General features: G+C 42.6%; 1 protein-coding gene across 1 annotated transcript; it reads right to left on the bottom strand.

Annotated features, from left to right (window-relative positions):
• Nucleotides 1-530: 530 nt before the first annotated feature.
• Nucleotides 531-4,102, bottom strand: LOC130409577 (uncharacterized protein K02A2.6-like). Its single transcript, XM_056733619.1, has 2 exons — nt 3,743-4,102; nt 531-3,659 (listed from the first exon to the last, which is right to left on the bottom strand). Exons 1-2 carry the CDS (start codon nt 4,100-4,102, stop codon nt 531-533), a joined length of 3,489 nt encoding a protein of 1,162 aa, XP_056589597.1.
• Nucleotides 4,103-15,828: the final 11,726 nt, after the last annotated feature.

Here is a 15,828-nt window from a genome sequence, read left to right as displayed (position 1 = left end):
TAATGCTAAAATGCAATTTAATGCAGTGCAAAATGTAAAATACAGGTAAAACAACAGTAAAAATGAATACGGAAAATTCCTTCATATTAAAACAGTATATTGTGCCCTATTTTTACAGTCTCAAGATACCGCAACATCACACCAATAGACTAAAACACAGAAGAGACCCACAGAGACCATTAAATCGCATTAAATCGCATTAAAACCATTAAATCCATTAGAAATTTTGCAGTGGTTTCTATTTGTTGTATCTGGAATACAATAGAATAACTCCAAGAGAACGAAACTTCGTTATGATTTTTCTTTATTTAGGATCCATCAGGACAGCAATCATGACCATCACAAGCACACTCATTACGAGTTCTTCTGCTCTTTTAACAGTGCTATCAATCCACCACCCCAATGCATCACCTCCCCCTATTGGACAAACTCCGCACTTACTTTAACATACAACATTCCCTCCCACTACACTCAGAAGAAAATCTTTCCCCCAAGCACTACTTCAAGAATAATATGTATTAAACAATACTCTAAGTTTGTGTCACAAAGTCTTTAAGGTATGCTGGTGGTTTCCTCTCTCTGACTGAACGTCGTAGACCTCCAGAAGGTGCCCTTTCAGGTTCTGTTCTTTCAACCATGGGACTCATTTCAAGCACCCTGGGCAAATCTGTCCGTTGATTTCTTTGATGTTCCCTTTGCGAATTCTCACTCTCTCTACTATTTACCATGGGGCTTCCTTCACATATTGTTGAACTACTGAGAGCTTCTGGTACTTTCATCTCAGTGTCCACTGACACTACTACCCCAGTATCATAAGGTTCAGCACCCTGAGCCTCTTGAAATTGTTTAGTCATCATTTCCCTTTTTTGTTGACTGAATAATTGATCCACATGACGTCGTACTACTTGGGCATTTCCTAATGCTACTTTATATGATACGGGTCCTGTAATGTCCTGAATCACTCCTGGCACCCATTTTGGTCCATACCCAAAATTCCGAGTGTACACAATATCTCCTACTTCAAAATAGCGGGACCTCACATGTTGATCATGATGCTCTTTTTGGACTTGTTGTTTTCCTTCCATTTTGCTAGTGAAGTCCGGATGTATTTTATCTAATGTGCATCGCAATTTCCTCCCCATCAACATTTCGGCAGGTGAAAGCCCTGTTGTAGTCTGAGGAGTAATACGATAACTAAACAATGCTCTGGACAACTTTGTCTCAATAGAATTTCCTGAACTTTTCTTCATAAGTTCTTTAAACGTTTGTACCGCCCGCTCAGCTAGCCCATTCGAGGAGGGATGATACGGTGCAGAGGTTACATGCGTTATTCCATTCCTAGACATAAAGTCTTTACTTGCTTCACTCACAAAACACTGTGCATTATCCGACACCATCATTTCGGGAATACCATGTGTACTGAAACTATTCCTGAGGCACTCAAGAGTCATAACTGTGGTTGCTGAAGGTACCGGATATGCCTCAATCCACTTAGAATGGGCATCAACTAAGATAAAAAACATTTTTCCAAAAACTGGACCAGCATAGTCCATATGCACTCTTCTCCAAGGCTGTCGTGGCCACTCCCACGGATGAAGTGGTGCACCAACAGGGGCTTTTCTTTGTTCTTGACACACCGTACAGTCTTTTACTCTGCCCTCAATGTCAGCATCTAATTTTGGCCACCACAGATAACTCCTGGCCAGTCCTTTCATCCTGGACATCCCTGGGTGAGACTGATGTAACTGTTCCATCAATCCCGAACGTCCTTGCTCTGGAATTACGATACGGGCTCCCCACAGCACACATCCGTCTTGAACACTGAGTTCCTGCTGTCTCTGTTTATAAGGTGCAAATTCGTTGGAATTACTGTGATCAGGCCAGCCTTTAAGAACATACTCCCGCACTCTAGAGAGAACAGGATCTCTGGTAGTCCAGTATTTGATTTGCTCTGATGTGGTTAAAGGATTTACAAGGCTGTCCAACATCAAGACCTGCTCCTCTTTAATTTCTTTCTCCAAAATCACTGGAACAGGGAAACGACTAAGAGCGTCTGCATTTCCATTGTCCTTGCCTGCTCTGTAAGAAATTACATATTCATATGCCCCCAACATCACTGCCCATCGTATGATTCTTGGAGAGGCCATCTGGGGCACCACTTTCAATTCATTCAATAGACTGAGTAATGGCTTATGGTCAGTACAGATCACAAATTTGCGTCCATAAAGATATTTGTGAAATTTTTTTACTCCGAACACTACAGCTAACCCTTCTTTTTCTAGCTGAGAGTAGTTTTTTTCTGCCATTGAAAGTGTGCGTGATACAAACCCAATGGGCCTCTCAGCTCCGTCGGGCATCCGATGTGCCAACACAGCTCCCACACCGTAGGGTGACGCATCACAGGAAAGTATGAGGTCTTTTTTTTCATCATAGTGTACTAACACATTGTTAGACTGAAGTAATTCTTTGGACTTCTTAAAAGCTTTTTCTTGTTCCTCTTTCCAGGACCATTTGACCTCCTTTTTCAAAAGTCTGTGCAAGGGAGCAAGCAATGTTGAAAGATTTGGCAGGAACCGGTTATAAAAATTCAACAATCCCAGATATGCTTTCAGTTCTGATACTGAGGACGGTACCATGGTATCTTGTACTGCTTGGACTTTTTCTGGCACTGGATGAATACCAGTGGCATCCACTTTATGTCCCAGGAAATTAACTTCCTTTTCCAAGAATTTACACTTTCCCCTTTTTAATCGCAAACCACAGTCCTCCAACCGTTCCAAAACTTGCTCCAATATGCTTAAATGCTCCTGATCATCTCGTCCTGTCAACAAGATATCATCCAGATAGACAGTCACCTTTGAGATACCTTTCAGGACCCCTTCCATTGTCCTCTGAAAGATTGCGGGACTGGAACTGACTCCAAAAGGTAAACGAGTATACGTAAACAATCCTTTATGAGTATTCACGGTTACATACTGCTTAGAGTTTTCATCTAAGGTAATCTGTTGATATGCATGACTCATGTCTAATTTACTGTATTTTTGTCCTCCAGCCAAGACAGCAAACATATCCTCCAATCGGGGAATGGGGTACTGCTCCAGGGTTGATTCTTGATTAATTGTTACTTTGTAGTCTCCACATAGTCTCACTGTTCCATCTGGTTTTACGACTGGTACCACAGGTGCTGCCCACTCTGCAAATTTCACAGGCTCTATGATATGATCCTTAAGCAACCGCTCCAGTTCTGCTTCAACCTTTTCTCTCATCGCGAACGGCAAGGACCTCGCTCTAAAGAAACGAGGCTTCGCATCCCTTGGTACATGAATCTTAGCCTTGGCTCCTCTTAAAGTTCCCAATTCCTCCTTGAAAACAGTTTCATGTTTCCGTAATATATCCTGTAACCACTCAGAGCTGTCTTTAATCTTACTCACATTTTCCCAGCTGAGTTCCAGTTCTGAGAGCCACGACCGTCCCAATAAGTTGGGCCCCGCTCCAGCCACTACCACTGCTGTGAGTTCTTTGGTAAGTCCTTTATGTTTCACTTGAACTTTTGTAGTCCCTAGAACATTTACTGACTGTCCTGTATATGTTTTTAAACTTACAAAACTTTTTTCTAGTTCAGCCACCTTCTTTTTAGCATCTATTTTGGCATATTCCACCTGTGATAATACCGTCACGCTACATCCAGTATCAATTTCACAGGGCCTTCATTTACCAACAACACCTGTGTAATAGGCGGTACCTGGGGCTGTGGTGTCTCTATACTATATATAGTGAAAGCTTCTTCAGGCTGCTCTTCCTCGTCCTCCTCTTGAAGGTAGTTTGCCCTCCTTGATTGTTGTCCTCGACCCCATTTGCCTGCATCCCGGCTTCTATCATGACCAGTTTCTTGGGGTTTCATTCTACACACTCTTTTCACATGTCCTATCTTTCCACACTTGTAACACTTTTCTTTGGCAAATCTACAGTCTTTTGGTCCATGGTTATTCCCACCACATCGATAACACATCACTATAACACTCGAATTACTTTGTTCTCCGATATCCACTTTAAAAACAGTGGTGCTAAGTCGACTTCCTTTATCTTTGTGCATATCCGCCATATCCTTATTAGCAGCTTCAATAGCCTGAGTTTTTCTTAGCGCCGTCTCAAATGTCAGTCCATCCTCAGCCAATAATCTCCGTTGTATGCCATCATCATTAACACCACAAACTAATCTGTCTCTCAGCATCACTGTGAGTGTTTCTCCAAAACTACAATCTTGTGCCAGCTTTCTCAGTTCTGCCACATATTCCACAATGCTTTCATCCTGGTGTCTATTACGTGAATTGAATTTCCACCGTTGCATTCCACAATGCTTTCATCCTGGTGTCTATTACGTGAATTGAATTTCCACCGTTGCACTATTTCACTGGGCTTCGGATTAAAGTGATTTTTCAGCAAACTCACCAGTTCCTCATAACTCTTTGCTCCGGGTTTTTCAGGACTCAATAAATTCCTCATCAGTGTATATGTTTGCACTCCCACACTGCTTAATAATATGGCTCGTTTTTTCTCTGGTTCTTCCACATCATTTGCCACAAAGAAATGGTTCAATATTTCACAATACTCTTCCCATGATTGCAACTTATTATCAAATGGTGTTACAGATCCCACCATACCAGCCATTGTTCTGTTCAATCAATCAGTAAGTCAGGTGGTAGCTTTAAGTTTCTTTAGCTCCCCCCAATCGGCGTCCTGCTTTTTACTTGCTTTCAGGAAATAATTGATCCAGCATTTAGACTTTCATCCTCGTCGCCATATGTTGTATCTGGAATACAATAGAATAACTCCAAGAGAACGAAACTTCGTTATGATCTTTCTTTATTTAGGATCCATCAGGACAGCAATCATGACCATCACAAGCACACTCATTACGAGTTCTTCTGCTCTTTTAACAGTGCTATCAATCCACCACCCCAATGCATCACCTCCCCCTATTGGACAAACTCCGCACTTACTTTAACATACAACACTATTGACTTTTGCAGTGCGTTTTTGCATTAATTTTACATTCATGTTAACTTTTACATCCACTATCTGTTAATTGTGTAGATTTACTGTAAAGCTTTGGGACAATGCATAATTGTGAAAAGTGCTTTAGAAAGTATTTGAATTTGAGTTATATGCCATGATGTAATATGATTACAATTATGCGATAATCATTTGATAAAACACTAAAAATACCACAATACATCTATCAGTCTGTCTGTCATTCCAAGGTTCTCTATTGAATTTAGAAACGTTGGAAAACAGTCTCAAGTTCACCCTGGCCCATACAGTATAAAGGCATCCATCTAACAAAACTACACAAGCACAGCTTTGCAGTTGAACAGGCACCTTACAGCAAATATGTGCGTCATCTCAATCGTGTGAGAACAAGAGATCAAATCTAATAAAGAGACTTTGAGTATATGTAGTCAAGACGACCGTCAACCAAACATTCCTTTCATCACATGACCTCTGCTGCATATTTCCTATACAATAAGCATTGTTCACCTCCACACGCCTTCTAAACAAACAGATACGCCAGACATTAACATGAGTTGACATTCAGTAACTTAACCTAATTTCCTCTTTTGATCTATCCCTAGGCAAACCCCTATGTCCTGTCGAAACCTTTGAAGAGAAAATGAATGACTTGACTGCTTTTTATTCCCATTCATATATACCCGTGATCACGTATCATTTAGACAGTTGGCGCTCTTTCATTTCTCTCTGGGTGTTTTTCACTGCTGCACCCCGACCAGTCTGGACACGCATCCCTCCCACCCTCGTCCGACTGTCATCGTTTCTACGCTGTCCAGCACACGCAAGCTTTTCTCCTCCGATCTTTCATCAAATAAATCAGGTGCATCTGTACACCTGGAAGAATTTTGCCCAGGAATGCACACATGCTCTGCTTGGCTTTGTGTTTTGTAATGGTTCATCGATTTTCTTTTATACTTCTTAGAAGTGAGGTAATATCATTCCACAGGGTGTCAAGAGTGGAAATACAGTCATTGTGGGAGGAGAGCGGTTTAAATATCATATAGCACAGTTTTTAACCAGAGACACGGTCATGAAAGACTATTTGCAACACTTCTGTTTGACTTTCATGAGAGAGATTCTCGAAAGAGAAATTCTTTATAAGTGCTGTCTGGTTTTATTCACCCTCAATTCATCTAAAACCTGTTTGACTTTGCTTCTGTGGAACACAAAAGAAGTCACTTTAAGAAATGTCTCATCTCATTTTGTGTTTATACAATGGTCAATGGGGCTCAATGTTGTTTGGTTTATTTTATTTCTTCAAAATATTTTTGTTTTCTGAAGAAGTAAGAAAGTCATAAAGGTTTGGAATGACTTAAGGGGGAGTAAATTAATAATATAATTTGATTTTGGGTGAACTATTGCTTTAAATATTATATATTGCTTTTTAATATTATATCCTTGGCAAAAATAACTACCAACAGCCAAAATGACTGTATATATGTAAGGAAATGGTTTGTCACATGATTTCTCTAAAGGGCTCGTATGAACTAGATTCTGTGTCATCAGATGGCTCTGGAGTGGGTATGACAGAAGGGTAGAGGCATGGCACTCAAAAATAGTGAGGGGTGATTGTGTAGAGTGTAGTCCTCAGAGACGGCCATGCCCTGCTCAGTTTTCTCAGTTTGGCAGGCGGGAAATATAATGCAAATAGGAGTTAAATACTGCTGAAAATAGCATTCGTTGCGAGCTGAGGTACTTCAGGTCTCAGTCTAATGGGGTCTGATGTCAGTCTAAGTCTGGGTCTTGGGGGGATTTGGGCTTGGTCTGGGTCTCAAGTGGTTTATTAGGCCTGTTGGTATATAGCCAACATACAATTCAGAACCTGAATTCCTTGTTCCAATATTTATACTGTATACTGGCCTATGCTCTGTTCTAAACAAATACTGGGTTGTTTTCAAATTGGGTCAACTATGGAATTTGTTTAGGTTAATTACAAATTTTCTGGCAGCTTTGGTGGCAGAAAAATACCATAAAATAGTTTTCAAGATTTTAGGTAAATTTCTAGTCCCATTTTATAACCGTATTTCAATCAAATCTGCACTGTAAAAAAGTAATTTTTATGGAATTTTACTGCTGTTTTTAGTATTTATTAGTACATTTAATTAATATATTTGTATTATTTATTTTCAGATTTTTCATGTGTTTTTTAAATATTTTTTAAATACAATCAAAAGTCGTACAATTACAGAAAAGACCACAAATTTACAAGAAAAACAATTTATTTTACAGGAAAAACTGTTATTTTACCGTTTATTTCTGGAGCCCCAGCTGCCAGGAAAGTTACATTTTACCTACCAAAATTATAAAAAAAAAGAACAGAAAATTCTTTGAAATTAACAAAAAATTTAAGTATTTTGTGCAAAACCTTTATAAGCCTTTTTGTTTTAGTACAAAGTCTTTAAGTTGAAACCAGTTGATAATGACAGTCAGAGAGAGGGATGAGAGATTACACAGAGCCATTATTTGATTTCTGTTATCTCTGTAAGCATAAATACAGGCTGAAAGCTGATAAATGTGGCGATAATCTGAAGCATTCAGTGTAATGAGTCTTTGAGGCCCATGTGCTATAATGGAGAACAGGTATAAACAATGTCCTTCCACGCATCAACTAAAAATCCTAAAGGAGCACAAGGGTTTCCCATCCTGCATAAATAAGGATATGCCTTCCCAGCTCTTCAATACCTGCGTCATTTTAAATACTTCTTCGCAGTCTGAATGGCCGGACATCCACTTGTTTCCTTGCTCAACATTTGTCATTGGAGCTGTTTGCGCACTGCTTGTTTTATAGCTTCCCATATGGGCCCCATATGTTGGTACGTTGTGTGAGAAGGGCCTGATAACATATTTGTTTACCATAGATGTGCAGGGATCTACGTGTACTTAGCTGTCTGATTTAATGCAGGTCATCGTCTGCATGGGAGCTAATGGAAAATGTTTTTTCATCCATCTAGGTTTCATGGAAAAAGAGCATTTCAGTATTCAGAGTTTCCCAAAATTACAGAGCCGACACCCCCTTTACAACTTTTCCATGGAGTGCTTCAACGCAGCGTTGCTTTGCCAGCTGCACCGTTGCATCTAAAGAAATCCGAGAAATCGTGAGACTGCAGCATCTGCCCCTAATAAGGCTCCCTCATGTATTTATGGTATCCCAAAAGCTTGGAAAGAATTCTTCACCTTGGAAGAGGAATTTCCAAAAAGAAAGTCAATATAGCCCTGGAAAAAATGCAAGGACAATGAGGCCCTTGTGTCCATTAAATGACCGTTTATCTGTGTAGCATGCTAGAAGCATCATTTAGAATGGAAACCACGAAATGTAGTGGCACAAAAAGTGCCTTCTGTCTTTTTTGTTCACTTCAGATTTAGTCATGAGGCCTGTGAGTAACATCCAGATAAAGGCCACTGGGCAGATGTCAAGAGGTGACTGCTCATTTTTCCATGCGATCAAACAAGCACCAAAGGTTAAATTCATTAGAGGGTGAACTTCTTCATCCAGAGAGATGTTTAGAAATCAAGTGCATAAGTGGAACTAGAAGATATTTTGAGAAATGTCATACAACGTAAGTCAATAGGGGCCAATACAAAAGTTCTTTAAAATATCTTCTTTTGTGTTCTGCAGAAGAAAGAAAGTCATATTTATTTGAAATGACACTAGGGTGAGAAAATAATGAAATCATTTTCATTTTTGAGGGGGCTAAGTTGGGTGAACTATGCCCCTGTCTTGGCAAATATCGCTCTGTAACTTAAACTTTGATGTGATGATGGTTTTATAACAGGTTAATGGCATGTTTTTCTCAGGCAAAACTAATCTTTCAACAAAAGTGAACATTTGCTCTTGATTTAAGAGTTGTTCCAGGCGGAACAACTGAGATTGTAAGAAGCTATTCATTCTGATTTTCACATCTATTCTTTCCTGCCCTGCTATCTTATAATTCAGCATTTTCTTGTCTTGGCCTCAGTCTCTTACAGCTGTGATTCTCCTTTAAAACTTCTCTTTAATCACATCATGACCTATTCCTCCACCCCCATCCCAGCTTTACCAAAAGATAGTCCAGCTGGCTTTCTCCATAGAAACACACATATACACAAACACGCAAACTTCTGTTTCATTCAGCCATATGTACTGTTCTGTACTTGATGTGGGAGCTGCTGTAGTGCTAGGGGTTGGTAGTAGCTAATGTTGTTTTTGTGAGTGTGTTTGTGTTCTGTAAATCTTTTTTTAGTTTGTTTACTTTATCTGAGTCAAGCGGATGTCAAGAGGGTGTATTTACTTTATATTGCCTTTGATTGGATGCCAAATTCCACATGAATCCCCCTTGAGAGGGCCTGTCTTGACAGAGTCAGCTACGGATGTACTAAAAAGAACACACGTCTTAGAACAATGGCAACAGAGACATTGTGTGTGCGTCTGTCTGTCCGGATAATGCTGCGATTATGTCCCGCCCACGGACGCTCAGCGTCTCTGGGATGAATGGATGAGTGGGCTGACCCGGATGATTGCGTGATGATTGGAGGGTCTGTCATCTCTTTTTAATCCACTTTTAGGTCCTAAAACGCTCGTTTTTTGGGGTCGACAGCTTATAAAAACGTATATCTTGTTTTTTTTAGCTTGTTTGCTATACACATTGTCACATATCAGCTTTTAGACATTGTTTTTTTTCTTTTTGGTATAAATCATAAATGACAAGGAGGCGGCAGCTTCTCGCAATGCAAAGAGACGGTTGGTGTGGGCGTGGGCGTGGTCTTCAGATTATGACGCGTATCACTCTGTGTCTCCATTTCCAACTCAGTCCCATCGCGGATTTTGCATGTGTAGTCGAAAGACAAACTGCTGCAACCTTCATCGTATATTTCACACAATTTCACACCACATTCATTGTTTCAGTTTAACATCCATCCATCCATTTTCTACCGCTTATCCGAACTACCTCGGGTCACGGGGAGCCTGTGCCTATCTCAGGAGTCATCGGGCATCAAGGCAGGATACACCCTGGATGGAGTGCCAACCCATCGCAAGGGCACACACACTCACTCATTCACTCACGCACTCACACCCTACGGACAATTTTTCCAGAGATGCCAATCAACCTACCATGCATGTCTTTGGACCAGGGGAGGAAACCGGAGTACCCGGAGGAAACCCCCGAGGCACGGGGAGAACATGCAAACTCCACACACAAGTCGGAAGCGGGAATCGAACCCCCAACCCTGGAGGTGTGAGGCGAACGTGCTAACCACTAAGCCACCGTGCCCCCTCAGTTTAACATAATTCCCACATTTCCTCCCATTGAGTTAAATATATATATATATATATATATATATATATTAGATTGTTTGTTCATTAATTCATATAGTCTGAACTAGCCGACCTGATTTTGGCAAAGCCATTAGAAAGTCTTCCTTACGAGGAGAAATTTAGAATTAAACAGCAGGGCAGATCAACACCTAAGATTGATTTAGTGCAAAAGATAGGGAAAAGTAACAGGTCTTTTCAGCTCTCCTGGTATGACAAAGTTAGCTGGCTGACTGGAAGTGTTAGAAGTTAGCTGGCTGACCTTGCTTGGCCGGCAGGAGCTGTCATTTAGGGGACATGATGAGAGTAGTGAATCATCCAAAAAGGGGAATTACAGAGAGTTCACAGAAACATTAGCTAAATATGACTCTGTCCTGTCCACACAATTCGAGTCCTAAACTGTGTTTTCTGGTATGTCACACACTATTCAAAATGACTTGATCTCTGCTCTTGCAGCCACCATTTCTGATCAGATCTAAGATGAAATTCAGGATGCTCCCTTTTTTGGATGGCAGGTGGATGAAACCACTGATATATCCTGCCGTGCCCAGCTCTCTGTCATTGTTCGCTATGTGGATAGTGCAGGTAAAATTCAGGAGCGCTTCATTGGATTTTTTGATGTTTCTGGGGGGCGAGATGCTCTGTCTGTTTTTGATGTTTTAAATTTTAAGGATAAGCTTGTGGCACAGACCTATGATGGGGCTGCTGTCATGGCTTCAGCTCTCAATGGTCTGCAGGCCAAAGTGAAAGCAATAGCCCCCAGTGCAATGTTTGTGCATTGCTATGCACACAGACTGAATCTGGTGCTGTCACAGGGGGCCAAATGCTTGCCTGAGTGCAGATTTATTTTTGCATCACTCTCTGGGTTTGCCACATTTTCTCAAAATCCACAAAGAGGACGTCTTTTCTGGAGTCTGCAGGCTGCTCAAGGTTGCCCAGAAACGCTCCCACTCGATGGAATTTCACATCACGGATAGTAAGCACTGTGGAAAACAATTATGATGGCCTCCTGCAGACATTTGATAACATCATTGCAGATACGACAATGGATGATGATACACTGGATTGTGCCAAAGCCTTGTTTAAGCAGCCTAGCTCTGCTGGCCATTGAGAGGACACTGGTCAAGTCACTGGAAAAGACGCCTAGTTGGTACGACAGGGTTACAGAGCATTTTCTTGAAAAGGAACGTAGGGCAGAATTTACATATAAATTAATTGACAATTTTTATGATTTAGGCCGAAAATGAGCTTCCCCTCTTTAAAAGATCAGCAGCCGCCACTGGTCTCTGGTTGCATGTCTAATGTGTGTGTGTGTGTGTGTGTGTGGGTTTCTGTCTGTCTGTCTTCTTATGTGTATATGCCTGCGTGCATGTGCACAATGGGTGTCTGTCTATCTGTGTGCACTGCATACATGTGTGTGTGCTTGTGGACTTTATATGTTAGTGGGGACCTAAACCTGAATGCACACCAACTTATTGGGACCCGTGTGACTGTCGGGACCAAATTTAAGGTCCCCAAGGAGACAAATCTTATAAATTGTACAGAGTGATATTTTTGAAAATCTAAAGATGCAAAAAGTTTTGTTCGATCTTTAGGTTTAGGGGTTGGGTTAAGGGATAAAGTATAAATTTAGTACAGTATACAACTCATTAAGCCGTTGGACTGTCCCCGTGGAGATAGTAAAACATACATATGTGTGTTGTGCGCATGTTTAAGTCTCTACTCAGATCAGTAGGTGATAAACCTCTGGCGTTGTCTCAACAGATCTGTGAAGAAGCTGATGAAATTGTGATGAAGGTTAACCTGTTGCAATCTGAACAAACACACATTTTAACCTCTTTTGCATTTTAACTCTTCTGTCTTTGGGTCTTGTTCCAGGGTTAAATGTGAGTGCAGGTGGCTGTGTTGCTATGAAAAATAAGCTGGTACTGTAAGTAGCAATGTCTGCCACTGACCCTTAACCAGTCTGTATAAACAGTTATATCTTAATCAGACATAAAAAAATGGTTTAGATAAACTCAATCTTTCAGCTGAGATAAATGAACAATGTCAAAGGGTGTCTGTAACAAAGTTCAAGCTCTGAGGAAGAAAGGAGGCGGGGTCGGCGTGACTGAGAAACGTAAGAATCTTTTATTTGGTTATTTCCGGGTTTACTTCCGGCATCAAACATTCACACTGTCTATTTATAGCTCTTCGTTGAGTAAGATTCTTCCCTTTTTGTCCTGGACACAAGGTCTCGAGGCTTCTCCTGGGACACGTTTCTCAGCCGTCTCTCTCTCTCCGTTTGCTTCCTCCGTCGTGCCTTAAAAGCGTCTCCTCGCCAATTACTAGAACAAGAAGCAGGTGTTTTTACTATAGCGTTGATCTGCTTACTTACCGTCGTTCTCCCGACACGCCTCTCTGCCGCAGACCGTGTCAGACCACGCCCCCCTTGCCACATACCCCCACCGCCCGACTCAGGCCGAGGCCCCATCCGGCCTGTAGCCTCGTCCCCCCCCTCCGGGAGAGAAAGTCGGCCACCGCCATCTGAGTCCCCGGCCTGTGGATCACCTGGAATTTAAATGGTTGCAAAGCAAGGTACCAACGAGTGATCCGCGCGTTGGTGTCCTTCATGCGGTGGAGCCATTGGAGGGGCGCGTGGTCCGAACAAAGCGTGAATTCCCGTCCCAGGAGGTAATAACGGAGGGTGAGGACCGCCCACCGAATTGCCAAACACTCCTTCTCGATGGTCCCCACAACGCCAACAGGCCGGCCCAGGAGTCCCCGCCGCCCCAGCGGCAGGAAGCAGACCCCCGAATTGGCGAGGAGAGGCTGACGGAGGGTAAGAATTCTGTGGACCGTTGCCCATCCGCTGGGGGTGTCCCTCCTGGGACCTTATAGCTCCATATGGCCCCGCTTCTGGTGGGAACCGGGTTCGCGGCGCCGGACGCGGATAGAAGCTCCCCCTGGACCTGGGAAGTGGCACCGGTCTAGTAGAGATGGTAGAACTAGAGGGAGAGAGAGAAAGAGAAAGAGATGTTGGGGTCGCGCCGACCCCTGGGCACGCCACCAATTGGTCCTCCGCCAGCTGGATGGCCTGGGCCAGCGTCGTCGGGCGGTGACACTGGACCCATTGGGCGGTTTTCTTTGGCAACCGCGCCGCGAACTGCTCCAGCGTCACCTGGTCGACGATGGTATCGACAGTAGTGGCCCCGGCCATCAGCCATCTGCGGCAGGCATCCCGGAGCTGGTGAGCGAAGGCAAAAGGTTGGGAACGTTCCCCGAACTCCAGGGATCGGAACCGCTGCCGATGCTGCTCAGGACTCCGGCCAACCCGTTGGAGGATGGCCTTCTTGAGGTCCGCGTAGACCATGAGATTCGCCACCGGGAGTTGTTGGGCAGCCATCTGGGCTTCTCCAGACAGGAGTGGAATAAGGCGGGAAGCCCAAGCGTCCGGCTGCCATCCGGATAGTTCCGCGGACCTCTCGAATAAGTCCAAGAAAGCTTCCGGTTCGTCCTGGGCTCCCATCTTATGCAGCGGTACCGTCCCAAAAAGCGTGGATGGTGATGAGCCTCTCTCCTGGCTCAACCAGCTCCGGAATGACTCGCGGTCCTCCTGCTGAGTCTGGACGAGAGCCTGGAATCGTGCCTCTTGATCCTCTCGCAGACGCAGCAGGGCCTGATGGTGTTCCTGGTGGAGACCAGCGAGTGAGGTTATTACTTCCGCAAACGGCGATCCTGGCGGGGACTGCATGGCGGCGGCTCCTTCCTTTCTTCCCGGGTTTCGGCACCAGTGTAACAAAGTTCAAGCTCTGAGGAAGAAAGGAGGCGGGGTCGGCGTGACTGAGAAACGTAAGAATCTTTTATTTGGTTATTTCCGGGTTAACTTCCGGCATCAAACATTCACACTGTCTATTTATAGCTCTTCGTTGAGTAAGATTCTTCCCTTTTTGTCCTGGACACAACGTCTCGAGGCTTCTCCTGGGACACGTTTCTCAGCCATCTCTCTCTCTCCGTTTGCTTCCTCCGTCGTGCCTTAAAAGCGTCTCCTCGCCAATTACTAGAACAAGAAGCAGGTGTTTTTACTATAGCGTTGATCTGCTTACTTACCGTCGTTCTCCCGACACGCCACTCTGCCGCAGACCGTGTCAGACCACGCCCCCCTTGCCACAGTGTCAAACACAGAAATCTTTCTCTGTCAGTCTATTGAGTTAGTTCATGTTTAATTCAGAGAACCTAGTGCATCTTGTCACATGGATTCAGGTAAAAAAAGTTTTTAAAAAGCGGTTGTTTATACAAACTGTCAAGACTGAGGATGTTACTGTGCTCATCAAAATTTACATACTTCAGTGGAAATAGAGAAAAAGGTGAAAATCGAAAGATGCCTGTGAGATAAACAGAATGTTCAACATGACATTTATTTAGATAACAGAGCAGAGTTTATATTAACAGTAACATCGGCTGTCTTTTTCCCCTAATTTGTCGTTTTTGCTCTTGAGGTCTTTGCTCTTTTCGAATACTTCATGCACACTTGATTTCTGAACATGTTATATCCAGAGAGAGAGAGAAAGAGACAGGAGGAAAATATTGGCATGCCAGACAAAGACATAAAATCATTTGAATCAGTGCTTAACTTGAAATGCACAGATAATAGCTGCTGGATTGTGAATATCCATTTCAGATTCTCCACTTAGATGTTTTGAAAAGAAGGTAAATAGATCAAAAAGCTGAAAGGAGAGACACGATCAGGAACTGACGAGTGCTCGGGTGATTTTAGATCACAGATATGCTTTTGGGGTTTTCACTTTTTACTTAATTATACAACCATTTCACAAACAGTCTTTCTGGCTCATCTGGATCAAGTAGAGACATTTTTTGGAAACAGGAGCAAATACGACAGCTCACAGGCCTTATATAATAATTGGAAAAACGCGGATAATGTGGTTAGAAATTAAAAAAGCTGTTTCATACAATTTGGATTATGCATGGAAGCCATAATAAATTGATGTGTTCAGGTGGGAGATGATGGTCTAGCGGGTTAAACCACTGAACTGGTAAAGGTTGCTAGTTCGATCCCAGAAGCCACCACCAGTGTGTCCTTGAGCAAGACACTTTACCTCATGTTGCTCCAGGGGGATTGTCCCTGTAAGAAGTGCACTGTAAGTCACTTTGGATAAAAGCGTCTGCCAAATGACTAAATGTAAATGTAAAAAAACATCATCATAGCTTATTCTTTTGACAAAAGATTTGAATGGCATTTACATTGGATAACCAATTTGCTTTAAAGTAAATAAACCAAACATGTTTCGTTATAAATATTAACATATTTAGTGGCAGATACAGACACACCTGCACAACAGTAAACAAATTATATCTGTGAGGTTTCAACTGCAGAAAACAGGTTTTAAAGAGCAGTTAGTTTATTGTGTATCAATAGCGGCCCCTGCTGGCGCTTCAACGATATTTATATTTCTAATATTCAATCCACT

The sequence above is a fragment of the Triplophysa dalaica genome, chromosome 20, assembly GCF_015846415.1.
Source record: "Triplophysa dalaica isolate WHDGS20190420 chromosome 20, ASM1584641v1, whole genome shotgun sequence".
Taxonomy (NCBI): Eukaryota; Metazoa; Chordata; class Actinopteri; order Cypriniformes; family Nemacheilidae; genus Triplophysa; species Triplophysa dalaica.
The sequence above is the reverse complement of the archived record's forward strand: the minus strand, read 5'-3'. Positions and strand labels throughout refer to the sequence as shown.